The sequence below is a fragment of the Endocarpon pusillum genome (genome assembly GCF_000464535.1).
Source record: "Endocarpon pusillum Z07020 unplaced genomic scaffold scaffold1533, whole genome shotgun sequence".
Classification (NCBI taxonomy): domain Eukaryota; kingdom Fungi; phylum Ascomycota; class Eurotiomycetes; order Verrucariales; family Verrucariaceae; genus Endocarpon; species Endocarpon pusillum.
In genome coordinates, this window is record NW_006916030.1 from 224679 (window position 1) to 246002 (window position 21324).

At 48.4% G+C, this 21324-nt stretch overlaps 5 protein-coding genes across 5 annotated transcripts; 2 read left to right on the forward strand and 3 right to left on the reverse strand.

The window, feature by feature from the left end:
• Window positions 1-6216: 6216 nt before the first annotated feature.
• Window positions 6217-7715, forward strand: EPUS_03863 (Vacuolar calcium ion transporter; the record flags this gene model as incomplete). The annotated part of the gene is made up of 3 exons (XM_007802169.1): window positions 6217-6681; window positions 6741-7555; window positions 7625-7715. The coding sequence occupies 3 exons, from the start codon at window positions 6217-6219 to the stop codon at window positions 7713-7715; spliced, it is 1371 nt and encodes a 456-aa protein (XP_007800360.1).
• Window positions 7716-10768: 3053 nt separating this feature from the next.
• EPUS_03864 (uncharacterized protein) lies at window positions 10769-11005 on the reverse strand (the record flags this gene model as incomplete). Its single annotated transcript, XM_007802170.1, has 1 exon — window positions 10769-11005. The coding sequence occupies one exon, from the start codon at window positions 11003-11005 to the stop codon at window positions 10769-10771; it is 237 nt and encodes a 78-aa protein (XP_007800361.1).
• A 2055-nt stretch (window positions 11006-13060) lies between these two features.
• EPUS_03865 (uncharacterized protein) lies at window positions 13061-14757 on the reverse strand (the record flags this gene model as incomplete). Its single annotated transcript, XM_007802171.1, has 2 exons — window positions 13061-14545; window positions 14608-14757. The coding sequence occupies 2 exons, from the start codon at window positions 14755-14757 to the stop codon at window positions 13061-13063; spliced, it is 1635 nt and encodes a 544-aa protein (XP_007800362.1).
• Window positions 14758-16314: 1557 nt separating this feature from the next.
• On the reverse strand, window positions 16315-16755 carry EPUS_03866 (uncharacterized protein; the record flags this gene model as incomplete). The annotated part of the gene is made up of 1 exon (XM_007802172.1): window positions 16315-16755. One exon carries the CDS (start codon window positions 16753-16755, stop codon window positions 16315-16317), a length of 441 nt encoding a protein of 146 aa, XP_007800363.1.
• Window positions 16756-17206: 451 nt separating this feature from the next.
• Window positions 17207-19774, forward strand: EPUS_03867 (DNA repair helicase ercc3; the record flags this gene model as incomplete). Its single annotated transcript, XM_007802173.1, has 1 exon — window positions 17207-19774. One exon carries the CDS (start codon window positions 17207-17209, stop codon window positions 19772-19774), a length of 2568 nt encoding a protein of 855 aa, XP_007800364.1.
• Window positions 19775-21324: the final 1550 nt, after the last annotated feature.

A 21324-nucleotide genomic window follows, 5' to 3' on the forward strand; every position in this document is an offset into this window, starting at 1 on the left:
ACCTTGGTTGGTTCCCCTCCTAGATCCCACTCCTCGTGGTATGGTGTTTCACCCTTGTTCCCCTACCGCCTGCTTTCCCACACGTCAAGCAGGAAATGATGATCTTGAAGACGTTGGCGAAGCCTCTGATGATTGCGTTGAGAATGCCGCCGATGCCGTCCACGATTGCAATGAGGCAGTTCCCGATTGATCGTAGGACTTGCTTGATCTAGATGAACGATGTTAGCAGGGAAGGGGGAGGGAATGAGGAGGATTAAAAGGAGATTGATTGGCATGACGAGGAACGATTGCGCGGACGTAGACTTGGGATAAGCTTGAGGGTGAAGGTGGGTTTGGACTTACGCAGGAGACTACTGCGCCCATTTTGTCGGTGGTATTGAAAGGGATCTAAATTTCGCGTCTGGCTCGGAATGCGTTGAAGGGGGTTTGCGAAGATAAGAAATAGGCAGGAAGAAGGCTTCTGTTGTATGCTGTCGCTATGCACGAGCTGCGATGTTGGTATGTAGGTACTTGGGGATCTCTTGCTGTAGAAGATGACTATGCGCCCGGGAGGTTACTGGAAAGTGAGGAAGCAATGCTAGTAAGTGATGTCTTAGGGTCTTGATGAATGTCTTCGATATTAAGAACCAAAACAAAGGTTTATCTCATCTATGAAAACAAGGAAACGCTTCCGGACGTACGTACCTCCCCTCGTAACTACTACTAGTAACTCGTATCCCTTTGGCTCTCACGTCCCCTTGCAGTTACTACGTATTCACTCCCAGCAGCCCCATGACATCTACTCCACTTTTCTTTCCGCCCATCTTCTCCATTGGGTTTCAACGGGCATTGGTTATTGAAAACCGCATTCGAAGGGAAAGCCACTCATTCCCACATGCAGTCTAGCTTCCGAATACGATCTACCGTTGTGGGGATGATCTGAAGGAACTGTGTCCAGTCGCAATCAAAGAAATGATTAAGGTTCTGTGATGTGCAACCAGGAAACAGGAAATAGAGCTCCGAAACGGTTGACTGGTTAGCCTGACAAAATAGCGCGCGTTTTGGTGTGCTGTGTGACCTAGGAAGAGGAAGAACTGACATCATATGTGTGGCGGTGTACCCGGTAGATCCCTCCTTGGAAAGTTCCGATCGACGATCTTCATACTGTGACAGGTGTGGCGTGTGGCTGTGCACTTTGGAGATGAGCATTTAGTGGTTATATAACGATGATCATTCACTTCTTCTCGAACGCCGTTGAGATGTATTTTGCATTCAAGCTCTGTCTCCTTTCCCGGTGGGGTAATTCTAGTTCTTGTCGCTTGGGACGCGGATGTGTACTGTTCTAGGGTGAGCAGCCTAATGTACTCGGGTAGTTCATTAGAGACTTTCATGCTGCGCATAGTTAGTATTGCGTTTGCATCATCCCACAGCGCCAAGCTCCCCAGATTACAGGAAAGAATTGGTCTTCGAGATGTCACTAGCCGAATTCATCCTCTTCAGGGATGATGGGAAATGTGGGATAGATAGTTATATAACACTTTTTGCACTTAACATAAAATTTCCAGCCACCTGATACACTACCAAATCCGTTTTCACAGTCCTACTTAAATAGCAAATCCTCAATCAGAACACAGGATCGAGAAATAGTTGTTGTTCTCCTTGGCGACGCAGGCTACTCGAGATAGCAGTAGTTAGTTTGCATTTTCGAACTTTTGTTCGAGCGAAAACTTCAACTGCGTTGCTGCGTAGGGGCCCGGTCGTTGTAAAACTGCTCCGAGCTTAAGTGCGACTCGCCCAGGCCGTGCCGCTTCAAAAACCGTTCACCCCCCTTCTCCTTCACATTCACACTGCTCACCTTTGCACTCACCCTTCATCCTAAACTTCCCCGCCGCATACGGTGCCAACAAGAGGATCTGAACCTAGCGGCGTGTCCACCGTGGCCTCTTTTACGCCTTTTCAGCTTTCGAACATTTTCGTCCCCTTCGTTCGACCGTCCCTTAACTTCCACCTCCCTCGTAAACGAAGTACAACCCCCCCCCTTCCAGCTCTCTCGGGCTACGAGCTCCCTCCTCCAGAATGTGACCCCCTCGAACAGCAGTAATACTGTTACCATCACTATAGCATCAACCTAGTAGAGAACAGCCAATGCGCTTGCAACCAAGAGAGCAAACAATGGAACATGTTCTACTGAAATGCTGAAAGTTGATGACGGAACGACAGGAGATCCGGGCAGGCTGCAGATCAATACCCAACCTTAGGGGGCTGCTCAACAACCGCTGACTGGCGGTTATGGCAGCAAAATTGATGTTGAAGACTGGTCTCCTTGAGCAGTTCAAGCAGGTCGACCTTGAAAAACTCGGGATCAGTCCCCAATACCAGCTCTGAGGACACTTACGGATTTCCATAACACCACAGCATCGCGCTGAGTAGAGTCCATCACGGTAGACCAGACAGATGTGGGTTTCTGTCAAGTAGCCACAGATGAAAGAGACCCCTCCCTATCCAAGGGCCGACGGCGACAACAAGCAGTTCAGTTAGTCTATAGGAGACATATTTAAATCCGTTCCTAGGACATAACAAATTATGACCGGCGTGGAGGAGTCGTTGTTGTTCGTAAACTTGGCATTCATGCTAAACTGGGGTCTACTTTAAACCCTTGCCTCTCATGACCGCGAAATTTTGGCCATATAAGAGTGCTCCTTTTGTACCTACATGACCCTTCCCATCTTCAGAGAAGAAAAAAAGAATGGCGCAATCCAGGATTCGAACCTGGGGCCTCTCGCAATTGACTCAGGGTAAGCCCTACTATTTAGGTTTTAGTCACGTGGACAGCAATAATGATAATTTATTACATACAGCGAGAATCATGCCGCTAGACCAATTGCGCAGCTTTTATTAGAAGTGAAATAAATAAAAATATAAATTCTCTCAGTTACGGAATCAGTTAAAGTGTGAAAAGGCAAGATACGCTAGCATCAACATCTGATATTGCTCCACATTGGTATTAGCCTACTCTCTATTTCATTAGACATTTCGCCACAAGATATCTATCAAACAATTGAGTGCAGCACGGCACTCAGACTAACGGTCTAGGAAGTCGTGAACGAGGCATCGGCTGCAATCATCTGGGGATATCTGCTCTTCGAATGGGAGCAGCAGGCTTCTCGCACTTTTCCTTCGAAATTCAATACTTCAAACGCAAGTGCTGCATAGATGCGTTAAAACATGTTCAAGGGGCAGTACTTGTACCGCTGCCACCACACTGTTTCCTATATTCCTTGTCGCTGCATTTGCCTTCCAACCATTCGATGAACTACTTTTCTAGACTCTAGAGCCGCTCTCGGGTGATTTGAACATGTGCGAGGCAGATACTGAACATTTATCCATGAGTCTCGTCTAATCAAATTGTACTTTTTCAAGCGGTTGTTTGTTGAATCCCAAGTTTCAACCCGAAGGATCTTTTCTTCTTTCCAGGACAAGCGTTCTGGCTGTCAAATTTCTTGTTTCGAGTATCCTGAATGCGTGTTGATCTCAAACCATAACCTAACCAGATGTATGAGGACAATTCGCATGAGCTGGTGCAGAAAGAGTCACCAGCCAGACCGGCATACGCCCAGGCAGGTCAGATAGGTGTTATGCGCAGGGAAGATATAGATGGTATGCACAAAAAGAAGAGAAAAACAGGAGGGTAGCCGAGAAGCCTCCTGGATGGTTACGCGCTGAATGTGAGTACAATCTGGATCATTCACCCTGCCCCCTTCCGGAACGTGCTTCAAGCCTTCGGAGATCAAGCTTGTGCCTTCCGTGACCAGGGAAGGCAGCAGAAGTCGACGACAGCGAAACGGCTGCTGCTCATATACGAGAGTATCCTGCCCGACGCCGGGAACGAATGACCCAGTTCAGAACCGAATTGCAGAAAAGAAAGAACAACGAAGCAACTCTTCTAAGGTTAGTGATTGCTATTCCCTCGATCCTAATACCATTGTCTTGAAAAACACACCAACGACACTGCTTGTCAACAGCCGTTTTCCAGTAAAGGAAGGAAACAGAGTAGCCGGGTTGTCTGATTCTCTTATCGAAAAAATCGTCAGCACCAACAATCGAGTTGCGGAATGGGATAGGCTGCTAGAACCTGCAACTATACATCCACCCGAAGTTGTCGAACCGTTCAGAAAACTATTAGCAGGGCCCGATAATCTACCGGAGCGTGAAAACGGCGGACCGTCCGGGCGACCTGAAGGGGCACTAACAAATGCACCAAAGCATCGAATGGCAGTGAGTGCAGACTAGCGGTGGACCATATGCAGATTCATAGCCATGTTCCGGGGGATAAGCTCTTCAATATATACCCAATCAACGTATCTCATCTCGGAATCATGCGAGGCAGCGAAGTACCCGATGGTCTACATTAAAGTTTGCGGGATCCAACCCACACGGACTCTACCCAAGCCTGTGATGGATAATTCTAATTCTGAAGGGTACAGAGTCGTGCTTCAAAAGTACGTAGTAGTTGACCCGCCTGGACAGTGTGGCGCTGCTAGGGTTTCCTAGTTTGAACATAGGTTGGCCAGCCCAACTAATAGTGTACTACGTAAGGGGCCAGCATCTAATAATGCCTAAATTGGCTACTAGATAGTCCTTATCTTTATACGCAGTAGGCACAGGGAGTGTGGATTCATTGTATTTTATCCGATATTTAGCCGAGCAGGCAAAAAACTCCCCGTACAGAAACGGTTGAATATTGGTTAGAACGCAATGAATTCTGACATCCCCTGTGAGGTACTTAAAATGCTTACTTATAAGGTGTAATCTTATCTTATACGCCTTATCCTCCCTAATCTCAATCGCTTAAGTGTTAGATGATTGAAGAGATTAATTGCTAAGAGCGAAGACGAAGATGGCTAGCTGCTTAGCCATACTCTAGCGGCAGTCAACTATTTTTGAAGTACGACTCCGTATTCTCTTAACCTACAATTGCTGAAAATGCAAAGAATTTAAAGGATCTTTTCCTAGACTCACCGTCCAGTCAACATCACTAAAGTTATTATCGTTAGCGTAGATTGGATCGCAGCCATTGACATCGGTTGTTCTTGTGTACGACGGGACTCAACGACAGATTTCGTAGCTATTCAGGCGAGATCGCATTATCAGAATGATTGGTGTAGACCAGCCGTGGGTCTAAGCCCAGTGGTTCTCATCTTATGTGCCAACATCATACGAGCCAGCGGGACCACGAAATTTGTCGCCGGGCCTCGATCCCCAACTGAGTACTAGGTGGAGCCAAGGAACCACCAACGTGACTTCACTATCGCCAAGCAGAAGGCGCTGGTACAGCCACTTTCATTTCTGCCAGGCGGGCTCTCTAAACGGGACCCCGTAATAGGAGGTTAATGTTGCTGCCTGCACCGAACCGCAAAGAGAGCTCCAACCCCCTTGGCCAAGTAATCCAGCGAGGCTGAGCACCTCTCTGCCAAGCTCCTGATATGCTTGGCATCATCCTCTACATATCTGCCAAGAATGCCTCCTAGCATACAATCCTATCTTCAGGACCGTCACACATGGCCCCATGATACGACGAGTGCTCGTCCCAAACATTTGATGACCAGCTCGGAAAGAAAGTTCCTCGCTTCGCCACGCGATACCGTTGTCTCAACCGTCTCAGACAAGCCGTATGCCATTCTGCCACGCATGAGCTAGTAAGGGCCATGACACTTTGTGCGTACCTCCTTTTCTAAGTCTGCGCAAGGCCTGCTATAGTTGCCGTGAAGTGAGTAGAGCCCAGGAGTGTGGATGCGTGGCAAGGAGGGCTGTGTGCATTCATGGCATGGCATCTTCCTTCTAGAAAGAGCTTCTCTACTGTTGTGGTACACAACCATTGCTTGCTTGCTTCTCAAAGTATAAAGACCAAGTCAAGATCCCTTGTTGATATTTAAGAATCACCTTGTCATACAGTCTACCCAATTCCAGTCTCACAAATCATGTCCTCATCAACCAACTGAATTACACACCTTCACCAGTCCCCCCTTGCCGCGAGTCCTTTGGGGTGATTCTTCCTCGAATCGTACGGCTGGACTGTTCATATCCTCGGAATTTGAAACCCATGATCCAGATGTGTATGTCACAGCTTTCTTACCCCTTTTGAACATTGTCCCTATTCTCCAGCCAGTGCAGTGCATCAGCTTCGATATGATTGTATCCCATCTCTGTCAGACCAAATCAGGCTAACATATCGCTATAATGGCGGCACAAGGTCTAGCTGCCACCAACTTGAGGTTGGACTTTCATCGACATGGTTCTACTACCAAGATTCTCAGTTTCTGTGACTTAGTTCCCTCGGTCGGTCTTGTAACCACTGAGCCAGACGAACATTCCCGGCTGCTAGATCACACCCAGTCCTCCGAACAGGTCTCCACTGCACACCGGGAACGAAGATCGTGGGTGCATGTTTCAGCCAATACCTTTCGGGTCATCTGGACGACGGGTGGAAGCAACCCTTTGAATGTATTGCTGGTGTTCGTTCCGTTTGGTATAGTCGCAGGAGCCTTTGCAGTGAATCCGCCAACTGTTTTTCTTCTCAACTTCCTGGCCATGATACCACTGGCTTCCATCCTAAGCTTTGCGACGGAGGAGTTGTCTGATAAACTAGGAAATACCCTGGGAGGTCTAGTCAACGCGTCCTTCGGGAATGCGGTAGAGATGATCGTACGCTCTTACACTGACATGATTTCATGTCTCGCAAGCTGATATAACTGGACATATAGGTCAGCATAATCGCCCTCAAGAACAACGAGATCCAGCTCGTCCAAGCCAGCATGCTCGGTAGCATTCTCTCGAATCTCCTCTTGGTGCTAGGTTGTTGCTTTCTGGCCGGAGGGATCAAACACCACGAGCAGTTCTTCAACGCAACCGTGGCCTCCACGATGTCCTCTTTGTTAGCGGTCGCCTCCGCCTCGTTGATCATCCCAGCCACAATATATGACACTCTAACCTTGAAACCTCTGGACCGTCAAGATACCCTTCTCACGATCTCGCGCGGTACAGCCGTTGTCCTTCTGATTCTTTACATAATATACCTGATCTTCCAACTCAAGACGCACTCAAACCTATTCGACGAAGAAAACCAGCCAGAAGCCAACGACCAAGAAAACGCGCACACCCTCAGTCCTTGGGCCGCAGGGATGCTGATCATAATCGTCACCGTCACGGTAGCCATCTGCGCGCACTACCTCATCAAAGTCATCGACCCCTTCGTCGAAACAGCCCATATCAGCAAGACCTTCACAGGGCTCATCCTCATCCCCATAATCGGCAATGCAGCCGAGCACACCACCGCCGTGGTCGTCGCCTGGAAGAACAAGATGGGCCTGGCCATCGCCGTCGCTATGGGCAGCTGCCTGCAGATCGCGCTTTTTGTGACGCCGGGCCTCGTCGTCCTTGGCTGGATCATGGATCGGCCGCTGTCTCTTCACTTCGGCATGTTCGAAACCGTGGCTTTTGCAGTCTCTGTCTTTGTCGTTGTGTTGTTGATTCAGGATGGCAAGTCGAATTATCTCGAAGGAGTCTTGTGTCTGGCTTTGTAAGTCCCGCCCTCTCTGCTTTAGGTGGTGCTTTGTTTAGTAGAACGAAAACTGAAGCTTTGAGATAGGTATGGTATTATCGCTCTTGCTTTTGCCCTTCTTCCCGACCACCCAGCTGGTGTGGGTGGTGGAAAGGTCTTGGACAATGCAGCCGTTTAGCCGCTTAGCCGGTTCAGACAGATCTACGGTCCGGTACGGATTTTATCGAACAATTTCACAATCGATCAAGGTTTAACAGGGATTTTACCAAAATTCATACGCATTGTTTGTGCTGCCTTACCATTTCCACCTCCTACCCACCCTCCAAAGCAAAGAAAGCCGTCCGAACTCCCAACAAGGACACCACCATCCTCACCAACCTAGCCTTCCTCATCGTGTCGACAAAATGACCTGAACAGCTCAGTACTCTACCCACTCATCCCCTCTCAACCGCTTCCCCGCCTCGCAAGCAGGGCACAGTTTGCCAAAACCAAACGAACCCTCCACGTACTTGTGTCTGTAATCCCGCTTCGTACAGGCCAGGGCAGTTTCGACGTCATTGCTGCAGTAGACGATGACGCGGTCGAATGCGTGCTTGCAGCGGCCGTAGTGGGTTCGGGCTACGATACACATTATGAGCGTGTGGGGGAGGTTTTTTTGGGGGGAGATTTTGTGTGCGTGAAAGCGTGGTGCTGGGGTGTTCTGTTCTGTTTTGTGGTTTGTGATTTGTGGTTTGTGTTTTGTGGGATTGAGTTTTTAGATGAAGAAGAGGGAGGAGGAGGAAGAGAAGAGGTTTGGGGGACGGTATTTATGTAAAATCAAGCGCCCCAGTTTTCCAATGAGGATGAAAGTAAAAAATAGTCTTTTCATTGTCGTCTTTCATCCAGCCATGTTCTTGTGAGGGCTGTTCTCTTACCATGTCGTTCCATGCTTTCCCCGTATGAGTATCTTCCTCTCTCTTCCTCGGCCACGAATGCTTCAACCCTTTGTTGCTTCTTTGTCGCTGTGCTTTGTCCGAATACACATTATCTTTTTCTCGGTCCAACATTCATACCAGGAGTTTGCAGACCTGTTCTTTGTTTCCTCTTTGATCTGCGTATGTGTCGGGTCGACAAGGGATTTGTTTTGTTCCTTGTTGCCGCCTTGTCTCGCGCAGATTCAATGTGACATTGGCCCCCCGGCGTGGTTCAGACAATTGAGTCGGTTCATTCTTTTGTCTTCTTCTTTGTTAGCCCTTTCGCTGGGAGCACGACGGTTCAGATACAGACAGCTGTAGAGATTAGGCTTCCGTCAGGTCGTTCGCCACAGTGAGTAGTAGGTCATGGCGAATTGGCTCAGACAAGTACTCCCCGGGGAAAAAGGGGGAGGGTCCTCACGATGATCTGGTGAAGAATTGTCTGAGTTACACGCACGAGGAGGGTTATTTTTTGTTTTGTTTTTGTTATTTGTTATTTTTGACACGGTGTATGTTCTTCAGTGCTGCAGCGTTTGTCCGAGAACAGAATTTCAGAATGTGAACATGGTAATTGGTCATAGATATATCGTGCCAGATACTTAGGGCCACTACTTATGTACTGGTAGAATCCGCTTGAGAAACGAACGCCACACAATAAATCAACTGTATTGTATATAGTATATGTATGTTAGCATGAAGCTTCTCCTACCTTTATGAACTGATGAAGACTTCCCCTGTCTTGGCAAGCCGAATTGAAATAAGACTAGTAGTACTACGAGCAGTAGCCCGGTGACAAGTGATTGCTGCTGGGTATGAGGTAGATATTCAGCACTAGGAAGGAAACCCTGTTTTCAGAGAGATGGTGGGAAAGCTTCAAGCAAAATAGCATATAACTTCTCCAAGATCAAATGATAACGTGGAGTGACCCGACTATTGACCAAGGTCGTTGTGCTTGGTTGGAGGATATCCCTGAGAATTTTGGAGGCACGATGAAGACAATGGATCAATGAGATGGCTACCCGCCTCGAGTTAAGACGGCAGGGTACCAGTGGTGTATCTCCCTATGATTTGGAGGCGACGAATAAACATCGATTTGGTCCAAAGTCCATCTCGACGCTTCGATCCACCCAAGATATAGTTGGAATGGTAGAGAGTAAGTAGGGAAAAGGAGATCGCTCAGATGGTCGGATACATCTTGGAGCTTTGCTCAGGGTAGATGGAGGAGTGAATCTCGGCACCATGCGTTGGCCAACAACCATGTGAACGGTCAATGCTAACGTGGATCGGACTCTGTGACTTCAGATGCTCGAGTAAGGTAAGAAACTTAGGAGCTGAAGAGTCCCGAGGAGTCGCGTAGTAACTTATTTTCTTAAAAGCAAGGTAAAGGGAAAGGCTGTAAGCCACAGTCAAGGATGGCACAGGTAAAGAGCATACACTCATCATGAGTATCGTATCCGTAACTCAAAGTGTTATCACTGTAACTGAGGGCCTGCCTCCCGTGCAAGCCACCGTTTCAGGTCACTAAGACAGACCCTTCGACAAGGACGGCTCATAAAATACTTCTTCATTTGCTCGTTTTGTGGGATGGTGGGTTGAAAACAGAGCTTGGTGAAACGCAGGCCACCTCTCTGTTTGTTTGAGTTAGGGGTAGGGCCGGCGTTGACTAGAGGATGATAGAGGATTTGAAGCATGAAGCAATGACATAGGAAGATCGTCATGGATACCAGCCACCGTTATAACAAACCAGTCTGGGTTTTCGAAAGATAGGCAGAAGTGTAATGCGAGATGACGAAGAGAAAGACGCAAAGGGATATGATTATCGGACGATCTTGAGGGGAGGTGGAGAGGAAGAGAGGAGAAACTCGCTCATACAATTCATCCAATAACATCAAAAATTTGTGAAAAACAAGAGCTCGCAATGGCAAGTGTCCTTGCTCTTCATAATCGTAGAGAAACTTGCTATCAATGGAATGATTCACTGAAGATAAGATCCATGGACTTTTTAATTTCCAGGCAATAAGCATAGACTCAGAAACTGAGTAGCCTTCAGGACTCCCAATTATTTTCGAATAGTCAATCTGCACGATAGAAGATTCCAGCAGCTTATCAGCGTCTGTCAAAGTGCTTCGGCCAATCTAGAAATTCCAACCGCTAATATACATCCATGGCGCTCCTGAGAATGCTGGCCCACAACACGAGAGGAACCAGAAACACCAGCCACGAAGATCATTACTCTCTAACCCATGCTCCAAAAGCCGACGGTCAAAGAAAGTCCTTATCAGAGACTCCCCCTAGAACTATCGCTGGAGGCAGACTCTCCCTTCCGAAGTTTGGCATTGGCTGAGACAGCGCCGCTTTCTGCGTCTCTTCGTCGAGATGCTCGTCGAGCATTCTCCATCTGTTTCATGGTGTGGGAGTGCATGATGCGAGAGTACTCGGTCATGGCAGCGACTGCATCCGACTCGTAATCAAAGGAACTGGATGAAGGAAGCTGGAGTTCGGTAGTGGTCTGCATTGTTGCGTATTGAGAGTCCGTTTAGGTAAATCAGTTTCGACACTGTTGTATAAAGGCTGAAGATTTGTTTGCCGGTGGATCAAGACAGAGATGGTGGAAACGGTGTCAAGGAGGATTTGGGTGATGAGTAGTTTGGGACAGCAGTTATGTATGTTTAAAGTTGTTATAAAGGTTTAAAACGGTGTCAATGAGGATTTGGGGTGATGAGTAGTTTGGGATAGCGGTGATATGTGTTCGACGTTGCTATAAAGGTTTAAAAGGGTGAGTGATAATAATGTAGTCGCCCAATAACATATCGAATGATAGAGGGTTTATTCCTGCAGCAATAAAGGCTTGTGATATCACACCACGCCTCCTGTCTCCACATCCCGCACACCCACTACTGAACTAGCGACATCATAACAGTCGAGGATTCAAGGGCTAAAAGCTTAGTAGGTAGCAGCCAGAAGGATATATGCATGCCCTGTCCGCTCGACCTGTCCGCTCGAGTGTCACAATCCTGGAGACTTAGAAAATTCACCGATCAGGACAATGAGGGCGATCGGGGACTATGAAGGACCTGACGTAGTAAATCCTCCAGCTCCACGAATCTGGGCGCCGCTAAGCTTTAGCGCATGCAAGCTGAGACCCCTTTGGACCCTGCATCGATGCGTCACTACCCTACTACTACGTAGTAGAGAGGAAATTGTGGAGACCCTGCAGATCCTGACGAAACAAGGTCCGTGTGCAGATCCCAACAACTTGGCAAATATTTGGGGGCAGCAGTGATCGTCAAACGTGCTACTGAGTGCTGGTATGGTAGTTATTCATCCAATAATGTACGTAGTAGTCGTTGCTTGCTGTGGACACCCGATAGGATCTACAGCGAACTGAGGGGGAGGCCAGATCATCTGTTCGTAGTATCAACAGCATGCCGTTCAACCTCAGTACGGAGCAGTTAGTATAGCAGAAGTTGGAAGGATTGCATTTATTGCATCTGCTTATGTAGCTCGTAATTCAGTACGACGTAGTATGCTGAGGTAGGAATTGTACGTAGTAAGGCGAACTTTCTAGTGTACCATAATAAACTGGTCCTGTGGATTCGAGACCATGCACAACGCCACTAAGCGCTAGCAGCCGCAGAATGACATGGCATTATGATCCTTTCGGCTCAACCTTCGAGCTGTTGATGGATCTTGAGCCCTGAATGTGCCTTAGCTGGCGTCTGTGGATTTTGTTTGATACTGCAGCAACTGTTGCATGTTAGAATGTCCAGCCAATTACTGGAAATTAAATACATCTTAGAAAGTCAGTCTCTCTCTCACATGCCATAAAAAATTGCTTATTCTTCATTCCTACACCTGCAGATTCTGTGTGAGAATCTGGACGGACAACCATATTCGACCTTACGTGTTACAAGATGCCAGTAGAACCGGAAAATGACCGGAAAAGGGCCGGAAAATGAATCCCGTTGTCTCAACAAATGAGAGGGCAGTATTGCAGGCACACCTTGTACCACTAAATGAGGAAGTCCGGAATACAGAGCTTAACAAGACAACAGCATGAGCTTGAACCATGCGTCATGTCGGACGGACATTGGTACGGAAACACGCCAGGAACAATCAGATTCCCGGTGTGTGCATCATAAAGATGTCATGCCATTCTTTGATATGAGAAGCCCAAACCAGTCTGCTTCGTCTCCCTCGTCTGCTTCGTCTCCCTCGTCTGCTTTGTCTCCCCTTGTCTGCTTCGTCTCCCCTCGTCTGCTTCGTCTCCCTCGTCTGCTTCGTCTCCTCCGTCTCCTTTGCTGCAAAGTGAAGACTTTGTCATGCTTCATTTCTTGGATATACAAACGGCCAGCACCCATGAATCACTCAGAATAGAAGCCTTGTTTGATGATACTGTGCCGATGGGCTAAAGGCTGATTTGCTACTTCAAAGCAAGTGCTTAGTAAGAGTCATGTTGGGGTCTTGAAGCTCCATGCAGGATATCTGAAGCGCAAAATCCGTTGGTCCGCCCCTCAGGCTCGACCGAAAAGATCCTTGCTAGACCAATCGATTGTGAAGTTCGTGTTCTTCAACGCGGCCACTGAGTGTGGTCTGAGCCACTACCATGGCTTGGTTCTCCTTGGTATGAAGGTGGCCTTGAAAAGCCTTGTGATGGATAGTATGGCTCATTGCTTGAACTTGTCTTGAAAACCATATTCGAAGGCGGTGGGGGAGGCGGTGGAGGCCATGGTCCAGAATAATTTACCGGCGGGGGGATAGGAAGGTTTCCAAGACCTAAAGGAGGTGGCGGAAAGACGTGCTGACTGAATCTCTTGTGGGGAGCCGACAAGGAAGGAGGCAAAGGAATACCTTCTGGAAGCGGATAAGCTGGATGCTGAAAGCCTTGCGTAGACATCTCATGAAAGGGACCATTTTTTTCTGGAGGCTGCGTATCCGACTGAGACATTGCTGGTTGAAATGTGGAATTGTATATGCGGGGCTGAGAACTTGGACGGTTATCGTGATGTCCTCTCTCTGATGAGCTATTTTCTTGCCGACCATTTCCGAAGTTGTTGTAGTTCGACCGGTTTCTTGATCGTGATCGACTATAAGATGCAGATGTGCTACTTGTGGAATGGCTATATCGTCTTCTCTTCCGTCGATTTCGGCTCCGACTCCTGCTTGAGCTGTATGATCTTTCCCTACCTGAGCGTGCTACCTTCTTTACACTTCGACCACGCATCTTTTCGCAGAATGCGCGGCTCCACCCGTAATATGTATGTCCGGTGATAAACTCCCCCGCCTCATCGCGTAACAAAGGTTGTCCAAGCTCATCCACATCCTCTGTGTTACCCTCACCGTCGTGGACATCCATAACAGGGTTGTCGAGCTTCTCCACGGCGCTCATGAAGTGTTTGAGAGCAACGACCAAGTTGTCGTCTGCCGGGCCAGCGGCAAATTGCAAGGCTCGAACATCATCCATTCGAATCGGTATTGATCTATTTGGCATGATATGAGGCATCAGATTCCCAGCAGGCAAATCGTAATATGGTGTGGATGAATCTCCATGACTTGCTGGCATCAGGTACGCTTGGTCTTTCTCGTCGCGAATTTGACTGGTCGAAGTTACACGATCAACAAACGCTTCACCAGCTGTGCCCGTGGCATTGGGGACTGCGCTTTCTTTCAATTTGTCCACATAGCCTTTGCTGAAGTAAGCATCTTCTTCCCATACCTGCAACAAACTGTCTATCCGCGTCCGGATCTTTGGGCGGTCCTGACGTGAAGCAAGCTGGACAAGCTCGGTTATAAATGGTTGTAAAGGCTCGACGAAGCTGGGGAATGAGGAAGAATTCGATGTGTGATATTTTGTATGATGTAGAAGGTCATTCAAGAGATAGAGAATATGCAGCCGTTTGCGACAAGTTGAAGACGAGGTCTTTGTCTTTTTGTCGTATCCATCTTCATTCCTCGAGGTATCCTCCGCGTTGGCTAGGGCAACTAAATATTTGCCTAGCCCCACAACACGGGGGGAAGAAGACACAATGTTGCTTAAAAGCCAGGCGATACAGCTCTGTCATTGCTCATTTAGATTCAGCATCTTATCAAGATCTGGGTAGAGCAATCACTCCAAACCTGTATATTTGAAGGCGAGCATCGCGAAACCGCCTTGTCGAGTCGCTCTAGGCAAACTGCAACCTGATCGCGGTTCACTGTAGGAATGTCGGGTTTGAGCAAGCAAGCAGAAAATTTGGCTCTTTCGATGGTGAGCTGATGTGCTGCCATGGCGCATCTGAAGGTGAGGATAACCAGCCGATTCCTCCGCAAAGCTGGCGGTGAACCTAGCTGCAGTTGCGAAAGGGCCTCTTGCAGAGGGTGCAAGATTCAATAGCTGTGAATGCAAGAGAACTTGGCATGTCCTAAGTTAGTGTCGACTTTACTATGTAACTAGTTATTGGTGTTAGGTAATCTTCGATACCTAGGTGAAACTCAGTCTAATCGTGCTTCCAGGAAAAAAGATACTAAGTATCAACGAAATGTAGTGAGTTGAACTGTGACTCCCAGTCGAGGCTTAGAGGAGTTTTACATCGTCAGTGTAGCTCCCTGGCCCCTGGGAACGTCCACTTCAGTCTCTCCAGTCGAACTGAGAAATCTCCAACGGTGACTATCGGCTGTCTTACTCTAGGGGCATGCCTTCTGCACTAGCTTAACTAACTAGTGCTATACTAGTTACTAGTATGTTGCGGGAAGGGTTCGCGACTGCCCACGTGAGAACAGATGGAACGGTCCCGGTCAGGAACGCTTTTGTCCAGAGCTCAGGAAGAGTGTTGGTGAGGATATTGCGTGATCGTCCACCAAAGGGGTCATCCTTACTCTGCATCATAACTTCTCAGACACCAGCCGCTGTCTCTACCGAACGCAGTATCTTGTTACAACCGACATAAACAAAATTGGTACACTGGCTTTCTGTGGTCTAGACCGTGTCCTGCAAAACACGACTCCAGTACCCCGCTTATGTGAGCACCCTCCCCATCTTGCATTCAACACAAATTCCATCTCACCAGCACCACCACCGGCAAGGTAGACAAGCGACAACGATCGCAGAAGACACACTTGCCATAGCGTTTTTGTTAATACCTTCTACCAGACTTGACACCTCGACGCACGCCTCGTCCATTGGGAGTAGAGGTTAGAGGTTAGAGCAAGTTAAAAACAACGGCAGCCCTTTAGAGATTAGAAGAGCAGACTTCGCATCCGACCCCGCAAAATGGTGGTCGCACAATCAATTACCTCTCAAATCGGCCAGCACGCTATTCGCCATTTTTCTGCCCGTGCTTCAAAGCCCACTACTCGCATGCAGCAGGCAGTATCGATTGGCTTCATCACCACTGGTGTCCTTGTACCCTTTATCCCACCTGCCATGGAGAGTCAGAAAGAGAAAAGATTGGGCCATCCAAACGCTGGAAAACATCATGCGCCACTCTGTTATCATGCGCGATGAAAATATGGGACGTCTTCGGGTGGACTCGACGAAGAGAAGTGAATAAGCGGCGGTATGGAGTTCCAAGATTCTTCAACAAGCTCAAGAAGCATAGGCAGGCGTCTTGCAATGGGAAGAACACGGATTGAAGGGGCTAAGCAAAAAGGCACAGGTTTTGCGGCATGTGCGCGGCATCGGTCAGGTTTGGCTTTGTGAACTTCCTGGAATATCGCCATTGTATTTGTATAACTCAGGACCGCAGGCGATAGGTCAACAAATTTCGGTGTTTTTCCGCTCATTCTGACAGTCCAGAACCACCTGGTGCCACAAGTATTATGATGTAAACTGGCGATACTTGTGCATCAGCTAAATCGATCGCCTTTTCGACTTCTATACGGCTCTGCTGCCTCGTATTTACTCCTCTCCCTGATCTGCTGTTGCTCCGTCTCCGGCGCGTGTCCCACTGGTGCTGCATCTTCACTCGCCTCGGCACTTGGACTCCCGACATGATCCTGGCCTTCCCCATTCGTGGGCGATTTTTTCCTTTTGGTTCTCAGCGAATTGTCGACAGGCGCAACCGGCTCAAGATTCTGAAATCGTGCTTTTCTCTTCATGTCTGCTTCATGGCGGGAGGCTCGGTCTGCATTGATTGATCTTTTCGCAAAATAATAGGCGCCGCCACCAGCAACGCAGAGAACACCCCATCCCAGCCTAATAATTGCGTGGTTAGCAGTAGTTGTATTTCTTTTGGGTTCTTCATCATGTCGACTGCAGCCCGAGACTCTATGACGAGCTGAGTCCATAGTGCAAAATGGCTCGGGAATTGGTGGAGAAAGATCTCACCAGGTTGACCTGATCTGACATAGTATTTAGCGTGGATATGGCCTGCCAGAATACATAAACATACAGTATTCATTCTCACTGCAGTGAAATGGTATCCATAGAAAATCTGGGGGTGCAAGAAGAGGAGAGCTTCAGAGTGACGTTTGCAGAATTGCGGAACGTGCCGCAGGCACATCATGCGTGAAGAACTGACTCATCCTTTTGGCCATTTATTTCCCACATTCGAAAAGGCCTTTCCAGTTCATCAGAACCATCTTCGAGTCAGATTCTGTCATCGCACTAAGGTGCTGGTTAGCTATAGACTGAGACAGATATCAAGAAGTAGAGCACGAGACTATGGTGGCGCCAGGAATCCAGCAGTTGACAGTGCCCTTGCTGGTCGGACTCGTGAATGCCCTCATTTGACCTATCATGCCTCCCAAGCGAAAGGCATCAGACATTGGCAGCGCAAGAGCCTCGAAAATATCCACCCCCAATCCTGCGACTCCGGTTAGCCTTCGGAGCGAAGACAATGACGAGTACTTGTCAGGGTCCAACAATCAGTCAGATCAAGATTATGTGAGTGGCAGTGAGCAGGAACATATCAATCGTTTCAAGAAGAAGACGGCGTTCAGCTCCTACAGCAGCAAGGCGAAGACCAATAGAGCAAGGCCTTCGATATTTGGAAGCAAAGACTTCTCTTATCTATCTCTCAAGCCAGATCATGACAATCGACCTTTATGGATAGATCCCAGTGTCTCAGCAGGCTCGAAAAAAGGTCCCAAAATCACGTTAGAAAGCTTTTCGCCTCTTGCTGCACAAGCAGAAGATTTTCTCATCACCGTAGCTGAGCCACAGTCGCGCCCCATATACTTACACGAGTACAGATTGACCGAGCACAGTCTGTATGCCGCTTTATCGGTAGGTCTGTCCGGCCAGGACATTATCCGTACACTAGAGAAGCTGTCTAAAACTCCGTTACCAACCACTGTCAGTGATTTCATCAACAGACATACAAAGTCGTATGGCAAAGTCCGATTGGTTCTTCGAGACAATCGCTTCTTCGTTGAAAGTGAGGAGCCTACAATCATCCAGATGCTCCTGAAAGATCCCGTCATCGAATCTTGCCGGAAAGAAGGGGCAGAAGTGGTACAAGGGACTTTGGCCAACAAAGCTGTTGTCATATCTGGAACGAGTGATGCTCGGGGTGCAAGGCAGACTGCGGACCAACCAGGGCAAAATACGGAAGCTCCAAAGGAAGGTAGGGAGACAAAGGAAGATGAGATCATGAAGGCGTTACGGGATGAAGATGACGAGGAGGATCCATCAAAGCAGACGCATAGTTTTGAGATTGGACCAAATACTCGCGAGAAGGTTGCGGAGCGATGCCTTGATATTGGCTACCCAGCACTCTCCGAATATGACTACCAGAATGACCGGGTGAATCCCGACCTGAAAATTGATCTGAAACCTCATACGCAGATACGGAGTTATCAGGAGAAAGCATTGAGCAAGATGTTTGGCAATGGCAGAGCGAAAAGTGGCATCATTGTCTTACCATGCGGTGCTGGCAAAACTCTGGTTGGGATTACCGCCGGCTGCACGATTAGAAAAGGCATCATCGTCCTGTGTACAAGTGCAATGTCCGTCTTTCAGTGGAGTAATGAGTTCAAGAAGTGGTCCGACGTCAATTCTGGTGATGTGGCAGTTTTCACCTCAGGGGAGAAGGAGAAATTTCGAGGCCAGACAGGCGTCATTGTTTCGACATACTCTATGATTTCTCAGACACGCCAACGAGCCCATGACTCAGAAGAGATGATGAAATGGATTACGAGTCGAGAATGGGGTTTGATGATTCTTGACGAAGTACACGTTGTTCCTGCTGCCATCTTCCGCAAGGTTGCTGAAAACGTTCGCGCCCATTGCAAGCTTGGCTTAACCGCCACTTTGCTTCGAGAAGACGACAAAATCACCGATCTCAACTACATTATCGGTCCAAAACTGTACGAAGCTAACTGGATGGAACTAGCCGACCAAGGCCACATTGCCAAAGTCCAATGCGCCGAAGTCTGGTGTCCTATGACCATCGAGTTCTACCAAGAATACCAGAGCCTCAGCTCGCGCAAACAAGCCCTCCTCTACATTATGAACCCGACCAAGTTCCAGGTCTGCCAGTTTCTCATTGACTACCACGAAAGGCGCGGCGACAAAATCATCGTCTTCTCGGACAATGTCTTCGCCTTGAAACAATACGCTGAAAAGCTGAAGAAAGCCTACATCTTCGGCGGCACAGGCCAACAAGAACGCATTCGCATTCTCGAAAACTTCCAACACAATGATGCCGTCAACACCATCTTCCTCTCCAAAATCGGCGACACATCCCTTGATCTTCCTGAAGCGACCTGCCTGATCCAAATCTCTTCTCACTATGGCTCCCGCCGGCAGGAAGCGCAGCGACTGGGCCGCATCCTCCGTGCCAAACGGCGTAACGACGAGGGGTTTAATGCTTTCTTCTACTCTCTCGTTTCGAAGGACACATCCGAGATGGGCTACTCCGCCAAACGCCAAGCCTTCCTGGTCGACCAGGGCTACGCCTTCAAAGTGATCACGCAACTCTCTGGCATGGAATCCCTGCCCGGTCTCGCGTTTAAAACCTTAGAAGAACGCCTCGAGCTCCTCAATCATGTCCTACTGCAACAAGAGACGAACGCCGATATCGCCAACATCGAACAAATCGACGAAGATTTGTTCTCTGGAAGGAGTGGCGCCTTGAATAGTCACGGAAAGAAGAAGGCGTTAGTGCGCCGCCAAGCGGGCAGCCTAGCGGATCTGGCTGGTGGTGGTCAGATGGCATATAAAGAACAGAATGTCAGTCGAAATAAACAATTGAAGAAGGATCGCGGGCCTCAGAGTGAGTATTTTAAGAAAGAGGCTAGGGCAAGAGAGAGGAGGAGAAAGGCGAGGCAGAAGGAACAAGCTGATGCTGCGGGGGTTGATTGATCGGAAGGGTTCAGTCCATGGGTAAGGAGATCGTGGATAAGGCCCGTGGGAAGAGGGCAATGAGCGACGGGTTTAGAGGCCTGTATAGCGTGGTCTGGGCGCCTCGTTTGTCTTTACAGGCAGCTAGAAGATACTTGCTTGAATATTGTAGAATATCTATCAATCCAATATCCCGTCCTCATCCCTATGTATAAACTCTCAAACGTCTCCCCTTCCCCCTTCTCGAATTTAAAAAAAAAAGCCCAAACATACCCAGCCTGCACAGTGATAGATCTCAGCAGAGCCACAAAAAGTATGTAATTACCTGTTGAACCAAAAGGGCTGCAGCTCTAATGGCTGCACTAACATATATTTTGTTTGACATTACCACATCAAAGCAGCTACGCAGTATAGAGACTTTTCTTCCCCACCCCCCTCTCCTCCATCTTTCTGGCCCCTCGTCCCTCCCTCGGCCAGGTCTAGATATTGACTGTAAACCAGACACCCATATCATTCATCAAAAAAAAGGAAAGAGCTTCCTCAAACCAGGGCCATCAAGCTCCAGGCTGAGCAGCAGCATCATTTTTCCTAAAAGAACCATTCCTGGATCCTGACCTCCACCCCCCTCTCTTACCATTCCACTTTCCCGTAAGTTAAGGGAGGCGATACAGTCCTTCCGGTACTGTAGGTGATGAAACTTCTAACCACCCTCCCCCCTCCACTTCCCCTCAGCTGGAGCAACGGCAGGGTCATGACTCCTTCTTTGACCCCGTTACATATCATCATATCATCACATCAGCCATCAGTCATCCCAGGGATAGCATCGATAACTTCCCGATCCCCTTTCCCCCCCCGGGCCCAAGCCACAGCAAGCGCTACAGCGTTACGAGGAGGATGACTCTAAGTTAAGTTAGGCTCAAGAATCAGCATTCTCAGAGTTACGAAGTCTTCGTCTGCAGCGCTGATCTGGATGGATGGATGGATGGATGGAAGGTGAAGAAGTACTTCACCTCCTAGACTACTGTAGTGTAACCGATTTTGTAAGATTTCCGTCTCGATTTTCTGGGTCAGCAGTGTTGTTTTGGTTCCGTCGGGGATCTGGTGGCGCGCCGCGGCTGGGTACTTACTTAGTATAAGTAATTACTGTAAGTAAATAGAAGCAAGAATCCGCAAGCGTTTCCGTCGTGGAGTGGGAGATATAACCAGCAAGTAAGTATGATGTCCCGTGTCTTGGTCAGATGGACTCTCATTCAGGACGATGAGGTAGAGAAGGTTCTTGATGCTTACGTGTTTCTGCTGATTTGGGCACGTCGAGGACACGGTTACCCAGGAGGGATGGTGTGATGTTTCAATCCCGTCATCACGCTGATCGAGAAAAGCTGAGTATCTCCTCTGTTAACACGATGATTCTCAATTCTGAGGGTAGGGAGAATTGCTTCCGCGTATGTAACTACAAGTGACGGTCTGATGGGCAGGAGTTGGATGCACTAGAAGGAAAAGCCTCTACTCGAGGAAGGAAGGGCATCGAAAAAGTGTCTGGTCTTTGTGGTAGAGGAGTCCTGGATAGGATC